The 22,724-nt window shown below is 60.8% G+C and overlaps 1 protein-coding gene across 1 annotated transcript in view; it reads left to right on the top strand.

Moving 5' to 3' along the window:
• Positions 1 to 22,483, top strand: part of SLC7A5 (solute carrier family 7 member 5) — a 28,958-nt gene extending 6,475 nt beyond the window's left edge. The window contains exons 2-10 of the mRNA XM_065920450.1: positions 6,056 to 6,181; positions 14,409 to 14,514; positions 14,895 to 14,939; positions 15,312 to 15,435; positions 15,865 to 15,968; positions 16,376 to 16,472; positions 17,035 to 17,184; positions 18,738 to 18,915; positions 19,961 to 22,483. Coding sequence (XP_065776522.1) covers positions 6,056 to 6,181; positions 14,409 to 14,514; positions 14,895 to 14,939; positions 15,312 to 15,435; positions 15,865 to 15,968; positions 16,376 to 16,472; positions 17,035 to 17,184; positions 18,738 to 18,915; positions 19,961 to 20,016 — 986 coding nt within the window. The 3' untranslated portion in view covers positions 20,017 to 22,483. The remainder of the gene's footprint in view (positions 1 to 6,055; positions 6,182 to 14,408; positions 14,515 to 14,894; positions 14,940 to 15,311; positions 15,436 to 15,864; positions 15,969 to 16,375; positions 16,473 to 17,034; positions 17,185 to 18,737; positions 18,916 to 19,960) is intronic.
• The last annotated feature ends 241 nt before the right edge of the window (positions 22,484 to 22,724 follow it).

Genomic DNA, 22,724 nt, shown 5'->3' with positions numbered 1-22,724 from the left:
CAGAGGCTCAGACCCGCTAAGTCACTAGCCCAAGATCACACAGCATGTGAGAAATCAGGACCAAGTTAGAAGGGACTCCTTCCTGTGGCTTCTGGGTGTTCTTGGGGCTTGGGGGGGCCCCCTTTGGGAACCTCTGTTTATTCTGCAGGGCTCTGCTTTGAAAGAAAGCAATAAAATGAGATGTGGCCATTTGTGGACTTTCCTGCCAATTTCAGGGCTTGTGTGTCAGCAGATCTCAGACTGGACTGAACCTGCCTCTTTCTGGTGTGTTTGAAATGAAGTGTCAGTCCCAGTTTCAGATGCTGGCTGAGAGTTCTGCCTCTGAGCAAGGGTGGGGGAGCTCTGACCGGGTGTCACCCAACCCAGGTTAAAAATGGAAAACACGAAACACATGTTCCAGGGCTGGTCGCATTTGAAAATGTGACTCGGCCTATTAGTAACGGTTTTCATAGGAAATCAGTGATCAACAAGGGCCCTGTCCTGACTGAATTGAGGTTTTGCATTTGCCTGCTCCTGTGTCCACGGCCTGTCTCTGCAGAGACTGGACATGGGAATTAGATGGAGCCCTGGGTCCCATCCGAGCAGCCCCTGCGCCTGAAATTCCCTCATTTTCTTTCAGTTCTCCAGACTCTGGACACTCCGATCTTGAGTGACCAGTGGTGGGGTCGTGGGTGGTCCTGGAGCCAAGCTGTCGCCCTGCATAGGCTCTGCACTCCAGCTCCCCTGGAAGTGAGGCTGGCCTCCTCAGATGTTTGGGGTATGGGTGGGTCCTGGGCATTCACTCTCTTGGAGCCAGTAAAGGGGAATTATACGTCATGAAGTCAGCTGCTGGTTCTCCATGTGGGTGCCCTGGACAGCACCCCTCAACTGTCAGAAATGTGGGTTCTTGGGCCTGCCCAGTCAGATGCTCTGGGAGGTGATACACTCAGTGGGACAGCAGTCTGTTATTGGGTTGGGGGAGTTAGGGCAGGAAGGGAAGAAATGCTGGGTGCGGGGCACAGCCCACCATGGGGTCTGGGCATGGGAGTGGGGGGCTTGCCCCAAGCCTAGAGGACATTAGGGAGTCCAGGACCAGAGCCAAGGGCCTGGTTCACGGAGTACCCTCTGAGCCCTGGGTCCCTGCATGCTGAGCGGATTTGGACAATAGGGTCAAGGCAGGACACACACCCCGGAGCGACTTGCTGTTTTTCAGCAGTCAACCCCACTGCCAGCCACTTGGGCCACTCAAGCCCGGGGTCACTGGCCGCAGTCCAGGAGCCTTGGCCCACCTGCAGCCAGGGCTCCAGGTCCAGATGCCCAGTGAGTGACCCTGTTTGACGGATGGAGGCTTCGACAACAGGCGGGCTGGCTGCCTGGGCCCGGGGCTCGTCCGGCCGCGGTTGCAGTGGTCAGCAACTGCTGCTCTCTGGCCCAGTACCAGCTGCTGCCCCAGGGGACCAGCTGGCCTGGCTTCCTGCAACCCATGCGGGCTGCCAGCCACTTCCTGTCCCATCCCAGGGCCCACCGAGGGCTGTCTTGGGGCGCCACTGGGGGCCTGCCAGCAAAGCTCTGATAAAACGGTGCTCATCTCCCTGGCATCTCAGCCCCTCCCACCTGTGTGGGGCCAGCAGTTACTCCTGGGCCTCAGACTGTCTTTTCCTCAAACGTTGGTCCTTTTTTTTATCAAGGACCCTAAAAAGAAAGCACCTCTTTCAAAGAGAGTCACTGGCAGCTTCTTGATAGTGAGATTCCAGGCTCTGGGGCTCTGGCCCATGGGCCCTTCATCCTTTCATTCTGGGGAGAGGGGGATGGTCCCTGCAGACCTGGGGACAAGGGAGTGTCCATGGCTGCAGCCTCCTCACAGACATGGGGACGGTGGCTGAATTTTCTGATGAGTGGGGGCAGCCAGTCACCATATGCTGTGGTTCTGGATAGTTCTGTTGCCTGCCCACGACCTTGCTCTGGTGTGTTTGACCTCGATGCTCTGGTATGTTTGACCTCGATGCTCTGGTGTGTTTGACCTCGATGCTCTGGTGTGTTTGACCTCGATGCTCTGGTGTGTTTGACCTCGAGTCAGCAGAGGGGTTGAGGGTGAGGGACCCTGAGGACACTGAGTGGGGTGTAGACAGTGGATGCTCATACTTCACCCCAGCTGTTGAGGTTGTTATTTTGTTATTGGCATGCACAGAATCCAGGAGCAGCCCTGATAAGGCTCATCAGGATTTTACCCTCAGTCAGAGAGGGAAATGGGTTTTGGTGTGTTTTGGTGTTTTTAAGTGAAAACAGCCCCCGCTGTGTTTCAAGTCCAGCATCTGCTGGGGGCTGGGAGGCTTGCCCCCAGTGGCTGACAGCTGACAGCCTGTGTGTGAAGAGTTATCGGAGGTGGACCCCAGGTCTGGAGAGTGAGATAACCGGTGAGGCCGGGGTGAGAGGTCAGGCTGGGCAAGGCTGGGCAGAGCCTTTGGGTGCTGCTCAGATAGATAAGTGCCCTGGTGCACGCCTCCATCTGTATGCTCGCCCCGCTCAGAGCCCCTTCTTCTACCTGCAAGTCGGCATCGTGGGGTGGGAGTGGCTTGCGTTCTGCAGACAGGACTCTGAACTCAAGCCACCTGGTCGGCCAGGTTGCAGCTGGAGTTGGCGCTCCTGGTCAGGCTCTAAGCGTGGCCAGCGGCCCAGGGGGCCATGGATTGCGAGCCTCCCACCAGGCCTGCTGGGGGTTGTTTCTCACTGGGCATCATTTCCTGCCCTCCCAGACATGAGGATGGGTACAAGTGAGGGAACAAGAGTACAAGTGCAAGTCTGTGAGTTTGTTATGGGGGGATGGTGACTTTGCAGGAGGTGGCTGGCCCTCTAGCAAAAACCTGAGGCCCCGACCCCCTTGCAAGGTAGAACTGGGGCGCTCCTGCAGGGCAGCAAGGTGCCATGTCACAGCCAGACAAGGCCAGGACGGGCCCAGCCCTGAAAACCTGTGGGACCAGCCACCAGACCCCGCCTGCCCTGCCATCTGCCCACACCCGCTCCTCTCCTGAGCCCACCAGGCTCTATCTTCCCATCCCAGCTGTTGCCTGGTGTTTATCTGGGGGGTGTCAGCACTGGGAACCCCAAGGGGGCCGGCTTCCAGCCAGTGCCTGCCTGCTGGTGCCCTGGGGCGGACTGTGCCCCCTGCCCTGAAGCACAGGTGGGGGCTGCCCCTAACCAGGGTGGTGGCAGCAGAGGTCCTGGTTCCACCCGGATGACCCCTCCATCCGGCGGTGTGGAAGCTGAGGCGCCTTGTTGGGGTGATGGACTTAAAGCCAGGGCAGCCAGAGGCCGACCCAGCTTCCCAGACGGCCTCCCGGCCCTGCTGTCTAAGGCTGGGATGGGGCCCCATATAGAACAGACATTATGGGGAATAGTAAAGCATTTACTCTTGGGCCAAAGTCAATGAACAGTAACGTCTCATTCTATGTTTTCATTCTTCTTTCTGTAAAAGAAAGGAATATTACAGAGTCCCCTTTGTCCTGAGATCCGGCCCATTTCCCTCCCTGTCTGAGAAGGAGCTAAACTCAGGGTCCACGGGGCCCCGGGGCTGGGCTTGTCAGCCACACCCCCTTCCTGGATCCACAGGGGCTAGGACACCTGCCGGGCAGGGCCCTGGTTCCCTGAAGGCGAGGCCCTGGGGGCCCTGGGGTGGGCTTGGCCAGCCACACCCCCTTCCTGAATCCTCAGAGACCTCATCTGTGGGGTGGGGAGGGGAGCCTCCGCTCACCTGGGGTCAGAGACCCCAAACCCCCTGAGGCGTGCAGAGATGACAGCAGCGAGGGCTGCTGGGCGGGGGCTGACTGCAGGCAGGAAGCGCCGTCCCCCCTCCCCGCGCCGTCTCCCTCTCCCCGCACTCTGGCCACGCCCCTTCCCCCCCGCCCCACCCCGCTTCCGGCCTGGAGCATGAATGGCGAAGTGATGCAATCCGCCAGCCTCTTGCTGCATGCGGAAACCGATGCCTCAGGGTTGTCACTTTCCACCCACGGAAATGTAGGACTGCCCTCTGCCTGGAAAGGTTCCTCCTCCCCCCACCCTTCCCCGCCCTCTACTGTGCCCAGGCTCCTCGGCCCACTGGTGGGAGCGCACCTGGGCTTGCTCTCCCAGGGCCCCTCACCCAGGGTCCCAGCCACGTGGTGGGTTGCACCATCCTGGATGCTCAGGAGAAGGAATTCCCTGCTGCTCCACCTCTCCCCACCCAATGTGCATGATGCAGGACAGCTGTCTTGGGGATGATCTGGAGGGCCTGGACTGAGTGTGTGTCCACCCCTGAGCCACACGCTGAGGGCCACTGGTGCTGTTTGCCCCTTGCACATGTCGGCCCCTTCATCTGAGCCTCTCCCCACCAGGGCTCAGCTCCTGCCGCTGGAGACGCCTTTGGTGCCCTGACAGGGGCTCTGCCCCCACGTTCTCAAGGCCTTGCATGGGCCCCACTGCCCTGAGGCGGCTATCCACCACCAGCCTCTGACAAGTGCAGGACCCCTGGGAGCCCAGGGGACCCGGCTAGGGTCCCCACGAGTGAGGGCCACTCGGGGTCCATTTATCACAGCCCTCCACTGTTGTACCTGGCGTGGGGAACGTCTGAGGGTTTCAGTTTAGGAGCAGGGGCCAAAGGCAACTGGTTTTAAGACAGATTTCGACCTCTACTTTCTGGGGCGTGGCAGACAGTCCTGATCAGCCATTGCATCAGCCAGGCTTAGAGCAGCAAAGAGAAAAGGACAGGGAGGGTGGTATTCCGGTATCAGTTAATTTCCGAGAGATAAGCTGTGGGCCAGGGCTGGTCCTAACCAGAGCTCATGGGGCCATTTCCTGTTTTTCGCCCACCTGGACTGTCGTAGCTCATCTAGTTAATTAGCGTGGATTTATTTCTTTGGGGGCCTTTCCCTCACTTTGTAAAAGTACATGTAATTAATTTAGCTGGGGAGGGAGCCACTGGCACCTGCCAGCCCGAGTTGGTTCTGTCTGGAGAAGCGCTGTGTGCGGGGCATGGTGGACAGATGTCCTTCCCATGGGTCCAGGCTGTCCGGTTAATGTTTCACTGCCAACCCTCCCATCATAAAAGGCCCCATCTGCGCCCTGGCCATTCCCCTGGGCAGATGGTGTCAGCAGCGGCATGAGGCAGAGCCACCCTAAGGGCCGTCACACCAGGCGTGTTTCCACGGGGGACGCGATGGAGGAGGAAGGCATGGGTGTTGGGGGCTGGTGTTCCTTTGTTTTCATCTCATCCACAAGGGACGCAGTGAAGGAGGGCATGGGTCGGGGCTGATTCCTTCCTTCCTTTTCATCTCATTCTGTTTGGTTGTGAGTTTACAGATTTGGCTGCCTTCCCCCCAGCTCGCCAGACCCCTGAGCACTCAGCCCCTGCCCCCGCTCAGGTCTGGGGTTCTCCCCGGGTCCCAGGTGGGGCCTGCCTGTGTTGTTGAGTTTGTGGAGCCCGGCTTGCCTGCCCTGTGCCCCCGCCCCACGTCCCCGCCCCGCTGTGGGGACTGCCTTGGGGTGGGGTCTTCAGTACCTGCTGCGACACCAGAGTTGGCAGCAGAGTTGGCGCTGGTTCTCTGGTCTAACCACTGGGACCCCCGGGTGTGCATCTCCTTCAGCGCCCCCTGCACCCAACACCCCACCTCACCCCACCCCCGGCTTGTCAGGCTTAGGCTTCATCCGCTGTGTCCCTGGGGGAATCCTACGAGGACCCTCTGAAGTGAGGGTTCCCCCCTTGAGAGGTTAGGGTGTCGAGTAAATTGTGCCGAAGCGTCAGGTGGGAGCAGAAAGATGACTGCGTGCACACACACCCCCACCGTAGCAGCTTGTGCTCCTCAAGGGCGCCCCCTGCAGGGACTCAGGTGCAGGTGGAGGTGTTTTGATTCCCCGTGGGAGGTTGAAATCTGTCCATCAGGAAACATTCCCTTATGACAGCCTGGGGGCACCTGGGCTCGCAGCCTGTGGCCTTGGGTCCCCTCCCTTCCAGAGTCCAGATGATCAGACCCAGGGAAGGGGCTGGGGAGCGCCTGCCCCTCTGCCCGCGTTTCCACAGCACTCACTTGCTGCCCTGTCTCCACAGTGCTACTCACGGCCGTGAACTGTTACAGTGTGAAGGCCGCCACCCGCGTCCAGGACGCCTTTGCTGCTGCCAAGCTGCTGGCGCTGGCCTTGATCATCCTGCTCGGCTTCATCCAGATCGGGAAGGGTGAGTGTGCCTGGAGTGGGGATGCTGTCTCTGGACACCAGGCCCCAGATCCACCACCTTGGCTAAGGGGATTCACTGGAGTCAGTGGGTCGGGTGGTCCCAGGGGATCGCTGATGCTGAGGTAGGCCAAGTGAACGTGGTCACCGGCAAGTTGTCAGTCCCGAAGCATTGGGAGAAATGGGTCTACCACGCAGACCATAGTCCCCTGTCCACACAGGGTGGGCGTGGTGGTGACGGGGGATCGAGGGGCGAGCTTGGCAATGCACCTGCCGTGTCAGGAGTGTGGCCAAGAGGTGTTGTTGCCAGAACTGGTGGATCCTCCACTTGGGAACGTGCCCCCAGCTCTCTGCAGGGCCCAGGTGCCGCGTGGATGCCTGCCCGCCATCCCCACCCCTCCCACGATGGCCACCCACGTGGCGTGATGGGTGACCCGCAGAGTTTATCCCGGGGGGCACGGGCAGGTGGAGTCGACCCCGTTTCTGAAGGGGGTGTCTCGGTGAACAGAGGCACGGCTGGATGGCAGGCCAGGGTGGCCATCTGCTCAGCTGCCTCAGTTCAGTGGTCCTGCAGGGCTGAGATCCCCATCCCAGCCCTAGGAGGGACCCTGGAGCCTCACTCTGCATCTGGGTGCTGATAGAATCGGGGCCAGGAGGTGGGAGACCAGCCTGTGTCCCCTGACTTCCTGGGATCTCACGCGCCAGCATTTTCCTGAAGACAGGACTGTGTCTAGAGCACGCTGGCCAGGCCAGGCTCCAGGTGTCAGGGGGGTGACAGCTCTGAGGGAGGTGGTCAGGGCTGAGGGGGACTGACTCCCTGCCGTCTGGAGCTTACGGTGGGAACCAACAGGTGGGAGAAGAAACCCCTCCTGTGCCACCAGCCTGTCCCGCTGGGAACTGTGTCGAGTCTCCTGAGGAGGAGGACTTGCTGAGGGAGGTTCGCTTGGCTGGTGTGATAAGATGCAGGGGGACTAGACTTCTGTGAAAACAGATTTCAGCAGGGATAGCAAAGAGCTTTTGTTCAGCTTGAATACATAATGTGTTTATAATTCTGTTGCTATCGAAAACATCCTCCCCCGAAGCCATTCCTTTCTGAACCTGGGAGGCAGTGCAGTGTCTGCAGAATTCCTGTCTACAGGGTTTTCCTCCAGATGGTCCCCTCCCTTCTAGAGGACTTTGTGGAAACCACCCTTTCCCCATGACTGCCGCCTGATCTCCACTCCAGTAGCTGCCCCAGGGTCCCATGCTGAACCTCGGCAGGAAGGTCAAGACCCTTCGGGCAGGGCTTAGCACCACGGTGCCTGAATGGCTGCGGGCCACATTGCATCTGGAGGGCATGACCTGTTTCTCACAGACTGGCCCACTCGTTGTCTCTGCTGTCCTTCACCCAGTGCCCGGCCCCACCGGCCTGCCTGGAGCCCAGGGGCCCTGGGGCTGCAGAAGGGCCTGGGCCGTGGGATCAGCAGGTCCAGTTCCAGGCCTCTGTGGCCTCGTCCTCGATGCCGTGAGATTCACAGGCAGTGCTGCCTTCCTTCCCATCCTTCCCCAGGACCAGACCCATGAATAGGAAACTCGGATTGGGGAGGGTCAGCCCCGACCCAGATGGCTTTTCTGAGGGCCGGAGGCAGGGTTGGTGTGACCAGGGACCACTCTGCAGTCCTGGACTGAGATTGCAGGTGTGGGAGGGGCTCACTGGGACTGGGAGTGAGGGAGTCGGGCGTGTGGGCCCTCGAGACCACTGCCAGCCTTTTCAGGAAGGGGGAGACTGAGATTATCTCAGATCCCAGTGGGCACGGCTCAGCCAGGGGAAGCCACAGAGAGCAGCAGGCCCAGCAGCAGGGTCAGGAGGTGGAGCCCTGAAGACCAGGGCTGAGCGAGAAGCCTGGGCACTTCTTTGTGTTTTTTGATTTTGTCTGTTGGCCGTTTACCTATAGTACCTGCAAGGCCCTCGGCCCAAGGTCAGGCTGTTTCTGGATTAGAGGGTGGGAGGGGTACTCAGGCGGGTCCCTAGAGCCCAGGCCCTGCCCAGAGGACACATGGTGGGACCTTGTGGGTGTGTGGATGCAGTGGCTGGGGTCACCCAGCTGCAGATAAAGGGTGCCCCCTGCTGGAGGTCATGGGAGGGGACCAGGCAGCCCCCCCACCCCCAGCAGCTTCCGCGAGCTCACCTGGCCCTGGGCCCAGCAGGAGTCCTGGGTGTGGAGGCCACTGTGGATGGTCACCCTGTGCAGGGACATGAGCTCCCTCAGGGGTTGGCCCACCCTGCATCCTGCCCGAAGGCTGTGTCGGCCTGTGGTGGGGAAGGCCCAGAGCAGCTCTGCTGGTGGTCAGGGCAGGGGGAGCTGTGGGGCTGGGAGGAGACCCTCATCCCGGGAGCATCTGGGACTCGGACCGGTCTCTCCAGGCAGAACCCTGCGCCTCCTGGAGCCTTGCGTCTTCATCTGATAAGTGCCCGCAGCAGCCCCAGGCCTGTCTTTGGGTCATGGGCAGGTGCCTCGGGCAGCCTCTGAGCAGAGCTGCTCTCTTCAAAGTCGGGGGAAGACGTTTCGGGTGCTCCTCCTGGACCCGGCTACCCCAGTGCAGGACTCAGGGTGCTTGTGACGGAGGCCATCTCAGAGGGGTCAGGATCACACCAGGCCTGCAGGACGCTGACTGGGGCCACAAGGCTGGGTTTCCATCCTCCCCCAGTCACCTGTGCCCCAGGAGACAGGGCTGGTGCTTGGTGGGCCGTCTACTCCTGGCCAGATGCCTGGAGCATTGGGTCACACGCAGATGGGCGCCTCAGCCGCGGTGGGAGGACTGATGCAGGCGGCTCACCCCCTCGGGTGCTCTTTGATGGTTTTTAATTGAGACCTTTCTGTTGGCCTGCGCAGCTCACATGCTTTGCTTGTGCGGCCCGCCTAGAAGAAATCAAAGGCCTGGCAGCTGGCTCTGTCTCCCTGCCGCCTCCACTCAGCCCCGCCCTGGGTGGTCAGCACGCAGATAGGGCGGCAGCAGGGCAAAGCCCTGAGCTGGGCACCATCGGTGCTCGGGAGTCTCTCAGCCTGTGCAGTGGGCACAGTTGGTGCTCACAGATCTGCCTGCCTGTGCAGTGGGGAGAGGGTTCTTTGAATCTTCACGTTGATCTTGACATCCAGCGACAGCTCCTCCAGGATTTTAAAAGACAGACAATACGGTAGACAGGCTGTGGGGAACCAGCATGTCCTCCACATAGGGAACCATCCTGTCCTTGCCCTGCATCCCCTTAGGCAGAGCCAAAGAACAGGCACCAGACCCCAGGTGCCCAGCCCAGGGTGGGGAAACAGAAGAGAGGACCCTCAACAAGCCCACTGTAGACGTAACCCCCACCGGGGTGCCTGGTCTGTGGATGGAGCAGAGGGCAGAGCTGACTCTCAGCAGAGCTCAGCCCTGTGGCCAAGCTCCTGCTTACTCAGCCAGTGATGGAGAGGTGGGGTCCGTGGCCAGGCTCTTTCACATCCCAGCCGTGCCCATGCGTTGCAGAGTGGAGACTGGGGCATCTGAGCCCTCAGTCTGCAGAGCGTCCTGGGGCGGCCGCAGCACAGGACACAGACGGGGCTTCAGACACTGCAATTTTGGTCTCAGAGTCTGAGGCCACCAGTCCACAGTCCAGGCTGAGCTCCCTCCGAAGCCCGCAGGAGGAGCCTTCCTGCCTAGTGGTCCCCAGGCTCATGGCCACATCACATGGCCTTATCCTCACGTGGCCCCCACGTCTCTGTCCTACAAGGACGCTCGAGGAATGGGGCCCACCCTAGTCCATGGTGTTTCACCTTGCGATCCTTGCCTTGATTACATCTGTAGAGGCCTTTATCAGAGCATGTCACGTTCTGAGGTTCCAGGGGGATGTGAACTGTCAGGGGTACTCAGTTCAGCACCTGGCACCACATACACGACCACTGTGTGGAACCCCAGGAGTTACGGAGGGACCAAGCAAAAGATTCCAGCGCAGTGGACACCCACTGCCCTGGTTGAGGGGGTGACTTTCTCACAGTCGGCCTCCCATCCGGGGAGGGGTTCTAGGGGCTGTGGCAGGAGGGGCAGGTCCTGGTCACCCTGAGGCTCTGGAATTTTTCTGGCTTTCCACCAGCCGCTATCTCCAGACTGGCTACGGGTTCCCATGCCTGGGCCCAGGCCCAGCCGTGGTGAGGGTGACAGGCCAGGCCAGTCCCAGGGGGACCCAGAGACCTTGGTGAGCCTTTGTCCTCTGATTCAGAGGGCCTGGCGTGTTGCAGTGTGCACACGGCCCCTCTGAGGGTGGGGTGCCTGCACCCCCGGGTTTTCTTGGCTGGTTCCCACGGCCCTGTCTGCATGACGCAGGGATTTGGGCTGCTTTCCCTGAAACGGGCTCTCTGGGGCCTTGTGAACACTCCCCTCCCAATCCCCCTTGTTCTCAGAGGGATCCTGGCGGGCAGGCGGGCCTGCCTGGTGCCCAGAGCTGCCCGAGGGCCAGTGTGTGGCTGTCCACTAGCTTTCACCTTCCTGCGGCCCTGTGAGGCCTGCAGAGAGGCCCCAGAGAAGGGGGGCCCAGGGGACCCCACTGAACTGCTGGAGTTCGCACACTCCAGGCCCTGCAGGAGGGCCTGCATGCTCCCCGTCTGTCTGCCCCCGTCTCCCCATCTCCCTGTCTTTCCTGTCTGCCTCCTGTGAGCCCGGGGGCCCTGTAAGGACGGCTGGCATGGAGAGCTCATGGGCGGGGGTGGGGGATCGGCACAGTCATCTCTCTCGTGTCTGTCTGGTGTCCGGAGCTCTGTTTAAACAAGGCTCGCATTCCAACTTGGGGTCCGTGGGAGCCCTTGCACATGGCTCGGACACCTGTCATTGCTCTAGGGCAGAATTCCACCCGACAGTATCTGCCGGGGGAGCCTCCTCGTGTAGTGTCCAGCAGCACCCGCCTCCACCAACCAGATGAACCCCCACCAACCCACCCCACATGACAATCCAAAGTGTGTCCCTGGTCAGTACCATGTCCCCTGCTTGTTGGGGCTGGTGGGTGGCTGAGATCAGTGTGAAGTCTGGGGTCTGCCCTCCCAGAAGGCCTCCCCCGTGTGTCCCCTGTGCTGGCCGCTGGCACCGGGCAGCTACCCACATGCATCACCCCGTGGGGCTCTGGCGGCCTCGTTCGGCTTTTTGCTGCTCTGGAGACAGGCAGGCGGCCCCCTTCAGCTCTCCAGACCTGCGTCAAGAGCTCCATTCCCGACAGGATGCATGGACGACATGGGTGGAGCCACTGTCCCTTCGCAGTCACTCCTGAGCCGTGCTCGTCTTGGGGGTCCCGGCCAAGTGCTGTGTGGAGCCAGCAGAGCCGGCGCCTGCTCCGAGGCGCCCGTGGAGAGGAGGGCAGCGCTTAGACAGCATTTGGTTGGGTGCCCAGTGCAGCTGCAGCCCTGATCTGGGAGGCCCTCCAGCAGACAGAGGCTGGACAGACCCAGAAGCTCTGCTGGGGGAGCCTGTGTGCGTTCACTTGGGACAGTTCAGTGGGAGGGAGATGACGGGTGGGGGCAGTCCAGAGGGGCTTGCAGTAGTGGGTTGGAGCCCAAAGCTGCCAGATTCCTGGCGGAGCTCCCCCCAGCCCCCACGCTGTGCCAGGAGTGACGTGGGGGAATGTGGGGTCTGGGATGCAGGGATGTCCACTTGCCTCCGGGGGAGTCGGATACTTTGTAGACAGGGAATGAGGCCCCAGACAACTCGGGAGCTCCCCGCAGGACAGCCCAGCCACTCCTGTCCTTCAGAGGCCCCTGGGCAGCCCAGTGAGATTGTTCAGTCTGAGTTTGGGCAGAGCCATTGTGTTTTCTTAGGGTTTCAAGGCTACAAGTCACCCAGTACATCTAGTAAATTCTGGGGACAGGAATTCCATCCACTGTCTCGGGGCGATGATGCTTTCATGTCAGGACACCAGGCTGGTTGGTGTCCACAGAGCTGAGTAAACTCTTGATGAAAACAGAAGCTTCCAGATGTCAGGGCTAAAAACCATGGTTCTTACTTGAAAACCCAGCTTGTATTTCAAGCCTCGAATTTCATACTCAGCAGAAACAGCAGCTGTTCTGTGTAGCGGTGTCTCCAGCCCACAGGTGCACGTGTGTGTATACATGGGTGCACACCCACGTGCACACACATGCAGGCAGTGTCACTACTTCAGGGTTGTGCTTGAGGTGGGAACCAGTTCTAGCCAATGCACCGAGGTCTATCTCGCAGCCTGTGTGCAAAGAAGCTGCCCGTGAATCCGCAGGAGACAAGGAGGCGTGTCCTGGTACAGAAGTGGGGCAGATTGAGGAGAAAAAAAAGGCAGGTTCACTCCTTGGAAGGAGCCCTTGTTGGCAGAGACCTTTGATGCCCTAGAAGCAGTGATGAGAGCTTAAGCAGTGGCAGCAGCAGCAAAGTATGTGAGGGTGCAGGATCTCTGCAAACCTGGGGTGGTGGAGCCGCAAGGGGCTCCCCTGGGCTCGGGAGCAGCTGCAGAATTCTGGGAGTGGTGGGCACGTCATGGTCCCAGAACCAGGCCACTGGCAGGTGGCCTGAGCCTCCGTGTCCCTGACGGTGGGACAGCTGTAAAGGAATGGAAGTTCCAGAACGTCGTGTGGGGACTGGCCAGACTCTGGATGCTGTGCTGAGGCGCACTGTCCAGCTCTCTGTGCCCCACCCCTGCTGACCACCCTGTGACCGGGCAGTCTCGAGACCCGGGCGTCCTACTCAGATCACGTGTGGGCGGTGGGCTGGGTGAGGTGCCAGCCACCTCAGAGCCCGTGCTCATCACGAGACCATGGCCTCATCTGGTGCTCAGAAGTGGCCTCACGCGTCCCCCGTCCATCTCATAGCTTTGGCTGGAGGTGAAAGGCAGACAGCGCAGGCATGCTGACCCAGAAACAGGCACTCAGGGTCCGTCTCTCCCCCGAGGAGCTTACCAGAGGACATGGGTACTGTCTGGAAGGAAGTGCAGGCTTCAGTTGGGTGGAAGGAGGGGTTCACGGGAGCCGCCTGTCATGCCCCAGGGGTGGCGTGGCAGCCTCTGTCTCCCCATCCCCCGAGAGACCTGCAGACCCACTGGCCGTGGGCCACAGGGACCCATGTGGCAGCCCTGGGGTCCCGTCTCAGCCTGGCCCCTGGGGACCTGGGCCAGCTGTTCTCAGACCCTCACCTGCAGGTGAGAGACTGTCCCTGTCCCGACTGGATGCTCAGCTCCTCCAGCCCCATGTGCCCGACACACTGGCTCTGTTTCTGTTGCAAGCCCCTCCCACGAAGGTGATGGTTGCTGAAGTGTGTATCAGTGCTGCCGCCACCCCCAGAGCTGGGGAGCCAGGAACTGACCCCCCACTGTGTCAGTTCCCACTGTCAGGCTGGCCCCTCATTATGGAAAGTCTTTCCGGCCCTGGGTGTTAAGGGGCCATTTCACCGATGGTGTAACAGCCCAGAACAGGCAGGCCAGACACCATGCTGGTAGCCAAGGACCCTTCTGAGGCCCCCATGTTTCCTGTCTATTGTACCAGGTTGAGGGGGGCCCCCGTGACACGTTTAATGGAATCTGGATTTGGCCTTATTTAGAAAAAGAGAGGGTTGGAGCTGAGGCCACCCTGGTTTGCTGGGGCCCTGAATCCAGTGACACGTGTCCTTTCGGGACACAGGAGTCACAATCAGAGGTGGCAGGGGATGGTGGGGCAAAGGTCGAGCCACACGGCCACAAGCCCTGGACACCTGGGGCCTTTTGGGGTAGAAATGGTCAGCTGAGAAGCCAGCCCCCTTGTGTCCAAGAGCCAGTATGTCCATCTGGGTTAAAGAGCAGCCCACCATCCTTCCCCAGCTCCAGCCCCTCGGGTCTCCCGTGTCCAGAGGCAGGGGTGAGAAGCCTGGGTTTACAGCTCTGGGCTCCTGGCACTGAGGGGGAGAGCAGGTCTCTGGCCCAGAGCCACGTCACGGGGTGTCCTATCCCCCAGACACAGACAGACAGGGGTGCTCAGCATGGCTGGGGGTCTACAGAGCCACCAGTCCTATCTGGGGGGCCAGAGGAGGGCCCTGGGGGCTGCATTCCTCGAGCTCAGGGCAGAGCCGAGCTCCCTCGGCCCCCGCACCCTCAGCCCCGGGTGGCCCACAGGTGCATTTAATCTGTTGCATTTTTGTCTGTTACCATGTTTTGCTCCAGGAACATTCCGGAACTTGTGGCTTGACCTCGATTCCGCACTGTCTAACCCAGAATTCCTTTCTGTCTGTTTGGCCTCTGCCAGGTGACGTAGCGAATCTGGATCCCAAGTCCTCCTTTGAAGGCACCAAGCTGGATGTGGGGAACATCGTGCTGGCGCTATACAGCGGCCTCTTTGCCTACGGGGGATGGTAGGTTCTAGAATGCCTGGGCTCCAGAGCACCCAGAAAGCCACATGTCTCGGTCATCCATGGTGATTCTGGGGGCAGGAAACCCCTCATGTCCCAAGGAAGCACAGAGGGGCCCCCACAGCAGCCCTGGTGCTCTTCTTGGCCCCCAAGAAGGGTGCCCCCAGATACACCTCTGCGGACACTGCTGACCCTTCGGAGACTGTGCTGCTGCCTGGGGGTGTGGGGAGGGCCAGGACCATTGCCATCTCAGTAGGGGCCGGGGGGTTGTGGGGGTCCCCTCTCCCCGCCCAGGGCAGCCAGGAAGGGTCCCATGGAATCTACATTCTTTTGTTCCAATGACAAAAGGAATGTTTAGTAAAAGTCTGCTCTCTGAATTCTAGGAATTACTTGAATTTTGTCACAGAGGAGATGATTAATCCCTACAGGTACGTGTGTGAACAGAGGTGTGTGTTTTCATCATTTTCACCTGAGAGGAGGAAGAAGCCTGGCTGTATCCAAGAGCCCATCCTTGGGCCCAGCCCAGTGCGGTGCAGGGAGGGTTCCCTGGGGTTGGGCTCACGGCGGCTGTGTGACCTTGAATAGCATACTCCCACAGAAAGGGTAGGAAGTCCACAGATACGGGGAGGCCGGAGGGTTGGGTCGCTGGCCCACGTTTGCACGGCTGCCCCGCCCCACGCACCGCCTTCGAGCCACGTCCGTCCACTCCCTGTGCAGTGAGGTGTGGGCTCAGCCATTGAGGGGTCCGCTGGCCCCATGCTGGGCCTTGTTTTGTTGACATGCCCGCCCGGTTCTCTTAGAAACCTGCCCCTGGCCATCATCATCTCGCTCCCGATCGTCACCCTGGTGTACGTACTGACGAACCTGGCCTACTTCACCACACTGACCCCCGAGCAGATGCTTACCTCAGAGGCCGTGGCCGTGGTAAGATGCCAGCCCTACCCTCCAAGCTCAGACAGGAGCAGAGCGGGCCCCTCCTTTGCAAACCACCCTCCTCCTAGGAGGGGTTGAGCCAGTGCTTGGCCAGGCCCTCCAGGCGTGCAGGATGCTGGCTGCACGTGGGGACCACAGGAGGCTTTAACGGCACTGGTGCTCAGGCCACCCAGACGGTTTTAGATTGGCTCAGCGGCTGTGGTCCCGGCACCAGTTGTTTTTAGAGCTGAGGGGCTGAGTCCATTACAGACCTTCAGCCCCACCTCAGAGGCCGGTCCACCATCTGAATAAATACTGAGCTCCTCAGGGAGGGTCGTGTGGATGAGGAAGGGCACTCCGGGGCCGGAGGTGTCTTGGGAAGGGATTGCAGGGCAGGGGGTGTCTCGGGGCAGGGCTCATGCATGGTCCGTGTCCATCCAGGACTTCGGGAACTACCACTTGGGCGTCATGTCTTGGATCATCCCCGTCTTCGTAGGCCTGTCCTGCTTTGGCTCCGTCAACGGGTCCCTCTTCACGTCCTCCAGGTAAGCCCGGCCGGGGCGGCTCTGTCCCATAGGCCCCGTGGGGCCAGAGCAGGACGGGGTGTGGGTGGGGCTGCCCCGCGGGTCACTACTGCACACAGTTTTCTCACGTGAGCTCTGAGGGTTCTCTTTCTTGTTACTTTGAGTAATAACATAGCCGTCAGGCCATCACATGACTTGGAAATAACCCACATCCCTGCCTAGAGGTGACACAGCTACCCTGTCCATCCAGACCCTTGTGGGTTCATCTGGACCTTGCGGGGCTGGGGCTGACAGGACCCCCCAGCAGCTGTCCACGAAGGGCACCAAGGCTTACGGCAGGGAGTGCAGCCCTCGGCACAGGCCCCTGCACCCCCACCTGCCTGGGTCCCTCGGCCGAGGCTGACAGCCCGCCGCCCCTCTGTCCGCAGGCTGTTCTTCGTGGGGGCCCGGGAGGGCCACCTGCCCTCCATCCTCTCCATGATCCACCCGCGGCTGCTGACGCCTGTGCCCTCGCTGGTGTTCACGGTGAGTCCCACGGTGAGACCCCCCAGTGGGGGGTCACTGACAGTGGGGGGAGGACAGGTGTGTCCCTTAGGGATCACTGGGGGCTTTGAGATGGGGTGGTGGCGGTGGGGGGCACACCCTGTCTGGGAACCCCTGTCTTGGTTCCACCTGGTGCTGGCCAGGCTGGGGATCAGAGGCTGAGATGAGATGTAGACAGGTTAGCATAAGTGTTGTACTCGTCACCAGGTGCGCCCCTGGATGCCAGGGACCACAAGGTAGTTTTTGTTTCTCCAAAATTAACACATGGTAGTTGTTAAAAAAACAAATCTGAAATCAGCGTAGAGGCACTTGAAGCCAAACCTCCCAACCAGGGTAGACGTGGCCTCTGCCACCTCTGTGAAGCCCAGGACCTCAGCCACCCTGCCATCAACATGTCCCTTTGCTCTGAGGGCCCCACGTCACTTTGCTCTAAGGGCCCGCATGTGGTGCTGACCACTTCTTCCGCTAAGACGGGACGGGGCGCGTGCAGTCAGCCCTCCCCCCGGGCACATCCTGAGGCTCATGGCATGCCCTCTGGTTGCAGTGCGTCATGACCCTGCTCTACGCCTTCTCCAAAGACATCTTCTCCGTCATCAACTTCTTCAGCTTCTTCAACTGGCTCTGCGTGGCCCTGGCCATCGCCGGCATGCTCTGGCTTCGCTACCAGAAGCCAGAGCTGGAGCGGCCCATCAAGGTGAGGGCTGGGCGTCCACGCTGTCCCTTCCACAGATGAGGGCTCAGGGCGCCTTCCCTAAGGGCACCCTGATCAGTGCATGAACACGTTCTGATCTAGACGAGGAGGGACTGAGCTCGGTCTATGACTGTTGATGACCAGGCGTGTGATTCCAGGTGCTGGGGTTCGTCCAAGGTCACAAATGACCCCCTAAAGCCCTGTTCTTCTAAAGCTTGTCTTCTGGCAGAAGAGAGGCAGAAGAAGGCTGCCACGCCAGGCGGGTGTGCGGGGCAAGGGGACTGAGCAACCTGGGGCAGCACTGAGCTGCCTGGCTGGGGGTGGGGAGAGTGAGGATTGCCACGCTGTCTGGGGAGGGGTGGGCACTGGCGTGACCAGGGATGGGGGTGCTGCGACAGGCTGCAGCGCGGAGCATGTCCCCTGACTTTGCCCCCACTTGGCCCATTCAGACTGTCTGCCCCCTGTCTGCCTGGTCTGAGAGGGTGTCTTCCTTTCCCCCGCTTGGTACTGGGGGCCGCTCCCCAAGGGCAGCCGTTTTTTTGCACAAAGCGGGCCGCACACCTGCCGGGACCCTGGCGAGCACATTGACTCTCCCCCTCAACAGTGGTGTCGGGTCGAGGGCAGAGCCCCTCTGCAGCTGACACAGGCCTCTCGCCTGCTTCCCCACCTAGCAGTCCTGCAGAGGCCAGGCCTGGCCTTCCTGCCTTGGACAGGTTCCCCGGGCGCCAGGGCGACCTCAGTGCCCTGGGCCACCTGGCTCCCTGCTTGTGGGGGGTGCTGTCCCTGTGAGGCCAGACATGGGGCAGGCAGTCTGGGCTGACCTTAGGGGACCCTCGCTCTCCCCAGGTCTCTTGCCAGTGTGTAGACAGAGGGTGGAGTCCGTGCGTGGACAGGCCGCCTGGAGGGAGGCACAGTGTTTGCAGAGGGGGACTAGTGTCCCTGGGCCCCTGGCTGTGTGTGGGTGGGGCTGTCTGCCCAGCAGCTGTGTACCTGTGGTCCAGCTTGTCCACAAGGGCCCTCTGAGAAGGCAGGCACACCTTGCTTGTTAGTGGTGGCCGCGGTCTTCCCAGAGGTGTCACCCCACATCAGGCGACCGTGGTGGGGGTCAGGGTTCCCTCCTTGTGATGTGGGAACCTGGGAATCCACCCTCCCCTGACCTTGAGAAGCCTGCTTGTTCCCACTCACCCACCAGCTCCCGCTGGGCTTTTGGTAATTACTGCCTGCTGCCCTTGCTGAGCTGGGTAAACGGAGAACACGGCGGGGTCCCGCTTCTCAAGAGGCTGGCGCAGCTCAGGGAGGCCAACCCGGGGGAACCTCAGGCCCTGGCAGACAGCAGAGACACTGCTCAGGCAGCATGGTGGCCCTGATCAGGAAGGCTCAGCCAGGCACAGGGCTGTCTGGGGGTCTGCGGGAGAGGCCGGGTGGGCCCCAGGGAAGGCCAACTCCACCTGGGCAGAGGGAGGGCTCCAGGGGTGGCTGGGTCGTGGCAGGTGTGGGTGGGAAGAGACACACGGAGACCCCAGGCTCCCTGGCATCAGCTGCGGCCCCCCTGGCAGGTTCACCTGGCCCTCCCAGTGTTCTTCATCCTGGCCTGCCTCTTCCTGATCGCCGTCTCCTTCTGGAAGACCCCTGTGGAGTGTGGCATCGGCTTCACCATCATCCTCAGTGGCCTGCCTGTCTACTTCCTTGGGGTCTGGTGGAGAGACAAGCCCAAGTGGCTGCTTCAGAGCATCTGTGAGTCCCTCCCTGCCTGCCAGGCCTCCTCCGTCCCCTGGGGATCTGTCCCACTCACCTGGCTTTGCTCCCCTGACCTCAGTCCAGTGGCCAGGAGCAGCACAACAGGCAGCGCCCCCCGCCCTTGGTCACTGGCGGTGGGCAGGGGAAGGGGGGTCAGCATCTGGATGTGCGAGGTCCTGGCTGAGGGGCCCGCAGTGGCCAAGCCGGGCCTGTCTGGCGGTAACCTGGCCCACGTATTTCAGGATAAGACGCTGAGCCTGGCACCAGCTAATCTCAAAACAAGGGATTCCAGAAAACCAGGCTGCTCTTGCCAAGTAACAAAATCCCCCCCCGTCTGCCGCCAGCTTAAAGCCAGCCGGCTGACCTAGAAAAGCAGGAGAGGAGAAAACGGGATCCCTCACAGCGGTCACGGGGCTTGTTGACAGGCCTGTTCAGGACTGCGCTGAGACCGCCGTTATCGTGACAGGCTCCTGGGTGGGCTTAAACACCCCGCAGGGAGCCTTCCCAGAATTCTGCTGACCACCTGCCTGGGACCCAGGGCACTGTCTGTCAGTGAAATGATGTGAGCGGTCACACACACGAAGGGCCCCTCCGTCCTGAAACGCCCCCCACAGTGATGCTCGTGGAGCGTCCATGGGTTCACCTGGGCCATAGCACACACACCCACCTGCTCCAGCCCCTCTGAGGCCCGTGGTGGGTGTGTGGGAAGCCGGGCCCATCATCCTGTTATGGGTTCTGGGGTCTGAACTGGGGTGAGGGGTGGAGCACACTTGCTGCCTCCATTGCTAGGATCCTCCCTTACTAGGATCCTTGACCATCCCCGCCACCCTCCAGTATTAGTCTCAGCAGATAGCCAGGGGCACAGGCCATGCTCCCCCAGCAGGAGGCCTAGGGTCTGATGCCCACACGTGAATTCCTGACTTCTCTTAAGACCTCGGGACTCAGGACAACCAGGCTGGGTGAGCCTACGTCCCAGGCACCAGGTCCCTGACCCCCAGGCCCCAGGCCAGGGCACCCAAGTAATGCTGTCTCCTCCTGGCAGTTTCCACGACGGTCCTGTGCCAGAAGCTCATGCACGTGGTTCCCCAGGAGACGTAAGCGACCAGAGCCAGGAGGCCGCCCTGAGAGAGCGACTCGGTCCCACCATCCAGGCAGCTCCTCCGGGGCCTCTGCTGTCCCTGCCCCGGGAGGCAGCCGGGCCACGGTGAACCCTGGTACGAATTTAGTCCCCGAAGGCGGACGTCCGCGGATACCTCTCGAGCATGGAGGCAGGAACCTCGGACCAAGGAGGCCACGGGCTTCCTCCCAAACTGGGCCTCCTCCCTTCTCACCTTCGTTTAATTGTATTATTTTTTTTTTAACTTAAGTCTTGGGTCGGGTTGACATTACCAAGACAATTATTTTTTTAAAGAAACGGGGTGGAAAAGTTTTCTCCCCGAACGCTGTCTGCAGCACAGTGTTCCTCCAAGGGGCCAGGTCCTGCCACCGGATTCTGGACGGTGGCCTGGACACATGTGCTCGGCTTCCGTGTTTCTCCGTTGTAGATGCAGTGACTTCGTAAAACTAACCTCCGGGCTTACGTCTCGTTGCCTTAAAGCCCTGCGCTAACTCCCTCCCCTCCCCCGGAGAAGAGAAAGGATGCCTAGAGGCTTGTAGAAGCAGGGGCTTTGGGCTGGTGGACAGCGGTGCCCTGGCACCTGCTGTGGGCAGGGGGCTCCAAGCAGAGGTCAGGGGCAGCTGGGTGACCCTGAACCTCCCATCAGCACATGCAGTTGTGGGGGAGAGGTGCGGGGGGCTACACCCGGTCACACACAACATCTCCAAGGTCCTGTCTGTACACCCCACCCTGGACGCCAGCCTGAGCAGAGGCCCGAGGAGTCCGGTGGCTCCTGTGGTGGGTGGTGGGCAGTGCAGCCTCGGGCCTGTTCTGTATCAGCTTTGGAATCAAGCTCTAGTTCTTTCAAAGCCTCACACTTGAAATCTGTAAGCAGACGCCTCGACCCCTTAGGGGCTTCTCATCTGTGTTCCATGAGGCTGCGCCCCCCTACCCCAGGCCTCAGGGTCTGGGTTGCAGCCCTGGCAGCTCTCTGGGGTGCTCCCAGCTCCCTGGCTGAGACCCCGCCGGCCCCGCCCCCATCACCTGTCCCTGGCGCCCAGCCACAGCTGCACCTGCTCCGGAGGCCGCCTGAGGCCTGCTGGGGCCAGCGCACACACCCGGCCTCCCCCTGCCCCCAACAAGAGGCTGTGCTTTTGTTGTTGTGGTTCCCATAGCGTTCTCCCCGGGAGGCAGCCAAGGGCCAGAAGCTCGCCTAGCGTTTCTGGGCGGGCTCTCTGTCTTCCACAGAGCCCACTTGGGCAGCAGTGTCATCCGCGGTCAGTCTCCCTCTAGGCCCTGCCTAGGCCTGTGACCCCTGACCTTCCCGTCAGGGTGAGGTTGAGCCGAGCCTTTGGGTCTCATTGCTCAGCTGCAGCCGAAGAAGCTGCTGCCCGTTCCCAGGGGCCACGTGAGTTCTGCGTGGCCATTCCAGCCGCCTGGACTCCGGGGCCCCACATGGTCTGATGGGCCCAGAGAGACCCAACAAGCAGCTTGGGGGGCCCGGGATGGACATTGAGGCTGAAGTGGAGGCAGCCAGATGTCCAGCCCTCCCAGCCCATGCTGGTCAGGAGACCCTGCCAGCCTGTGGCTCCCGACACAGCATCCACTGGCGTCTGCTCACCAACCGAATCCTCCCAGGCCACGGTCACACGTCTGGGGCCCGGCTCAGCATCTGGAGGCAGAATGTCAGTGAGGAAGCCAGGGGCCTGACGTGAGATTCTGCTGGGGCCTCAGTTCTCTCGAGTGTACGCGGGGCACTGCCCTCTGCCTCTCCACGGGGCTCCAGCAGCCTCCTGGCAGATTTTGGCCTCCTCCCGCGGGGCTCTGGGGGTGGCACTTGGGTTTCCTCATGGTCCACACCACCGGCCCTCGATGTGACCTGGCGGAGTGCAGGGGCCAGGTGACTGTGTCCAGAGTGCGGTGGCCTCCTGGGGGTGGGGTACTGTCACCCCTGCAAGGGCAGGGGGCCCTGAGCTACGTTTATACTGAAAGACCAGGGGTGTGGCTCCCCAGCATCTAGGAAGGCAGGTTGGGGGCCCAGGTTGCAACCTTGGGACTCTGGAGCCCGGGCACCCTGGTTCTGCCACGTCGGCCTTCTGGGCCAACTCCACTCCTGATCACACTACTGACAGGTGTCCTGAGCGTTCCCGCTTGTGGGTTAATTTTATTTTTAAGCCAGATTTTGGCATAACAGGCGAGTGTGTGTACAGCCGTTGTGCTTTACTTCACCCTCACGTCTCCCTGATGGGAGGGCACCGTGTTTATTTATTGTGGGGCGATGTGCAGCCGTGCTGCCCCTTGGGTTCCGGCCACGTCAGCTGCCCGCCACGATGTCGCGTGTGTGTGACTTTGCGCCTTTCTCTTCTGTTAACGCTGTTAATGCTAACGTGTTACGCTTAGCTGGTTTGGGATGGGGAGTTTTGTGTTTTGTTGGGGGAATTTGTTTTTTAAGAATTGGAATTATAAGCACTGCTGGTGGTCTTTTTGTTTTTTCTTCCGCGCCAAGTTCTGGGTGAGGGAGGTTCCAGGAGGAGGGTGGTGATCATGCACAGCTCCTTGCCTGGCTCATTTAGTCACTCCACTCACTCATTCACTCATGAACAGATAGGTGAGCAAGGCCAGGGAGGAGCCAGAACTTGGAGCCACTTCTTGGGAGAGACATTGAAGCCAAGAAGAGAGCAGAACGGGCTTGGTGTAGTGGTACCTGCAA

This window comes from Muntiacus reevesi, chromosome 2, assembly GCF_963930625.1.
Source record: "Muntiacus reevesi chromosome 2, mMunRee1.1, whole genome shotgun sequence".
Lineage (NCBI taxonomy): Eukaryota > Metazoa > Chordata > Mammalia > Artiodactyla > Cervidae > Muntiacus > Muntiacus reevesi.
The sequence above is the reverse complement of the archived record's forward strand: the minus strand, read 5'-3'. Positions and strand labels throughout refer to the sequence as shown.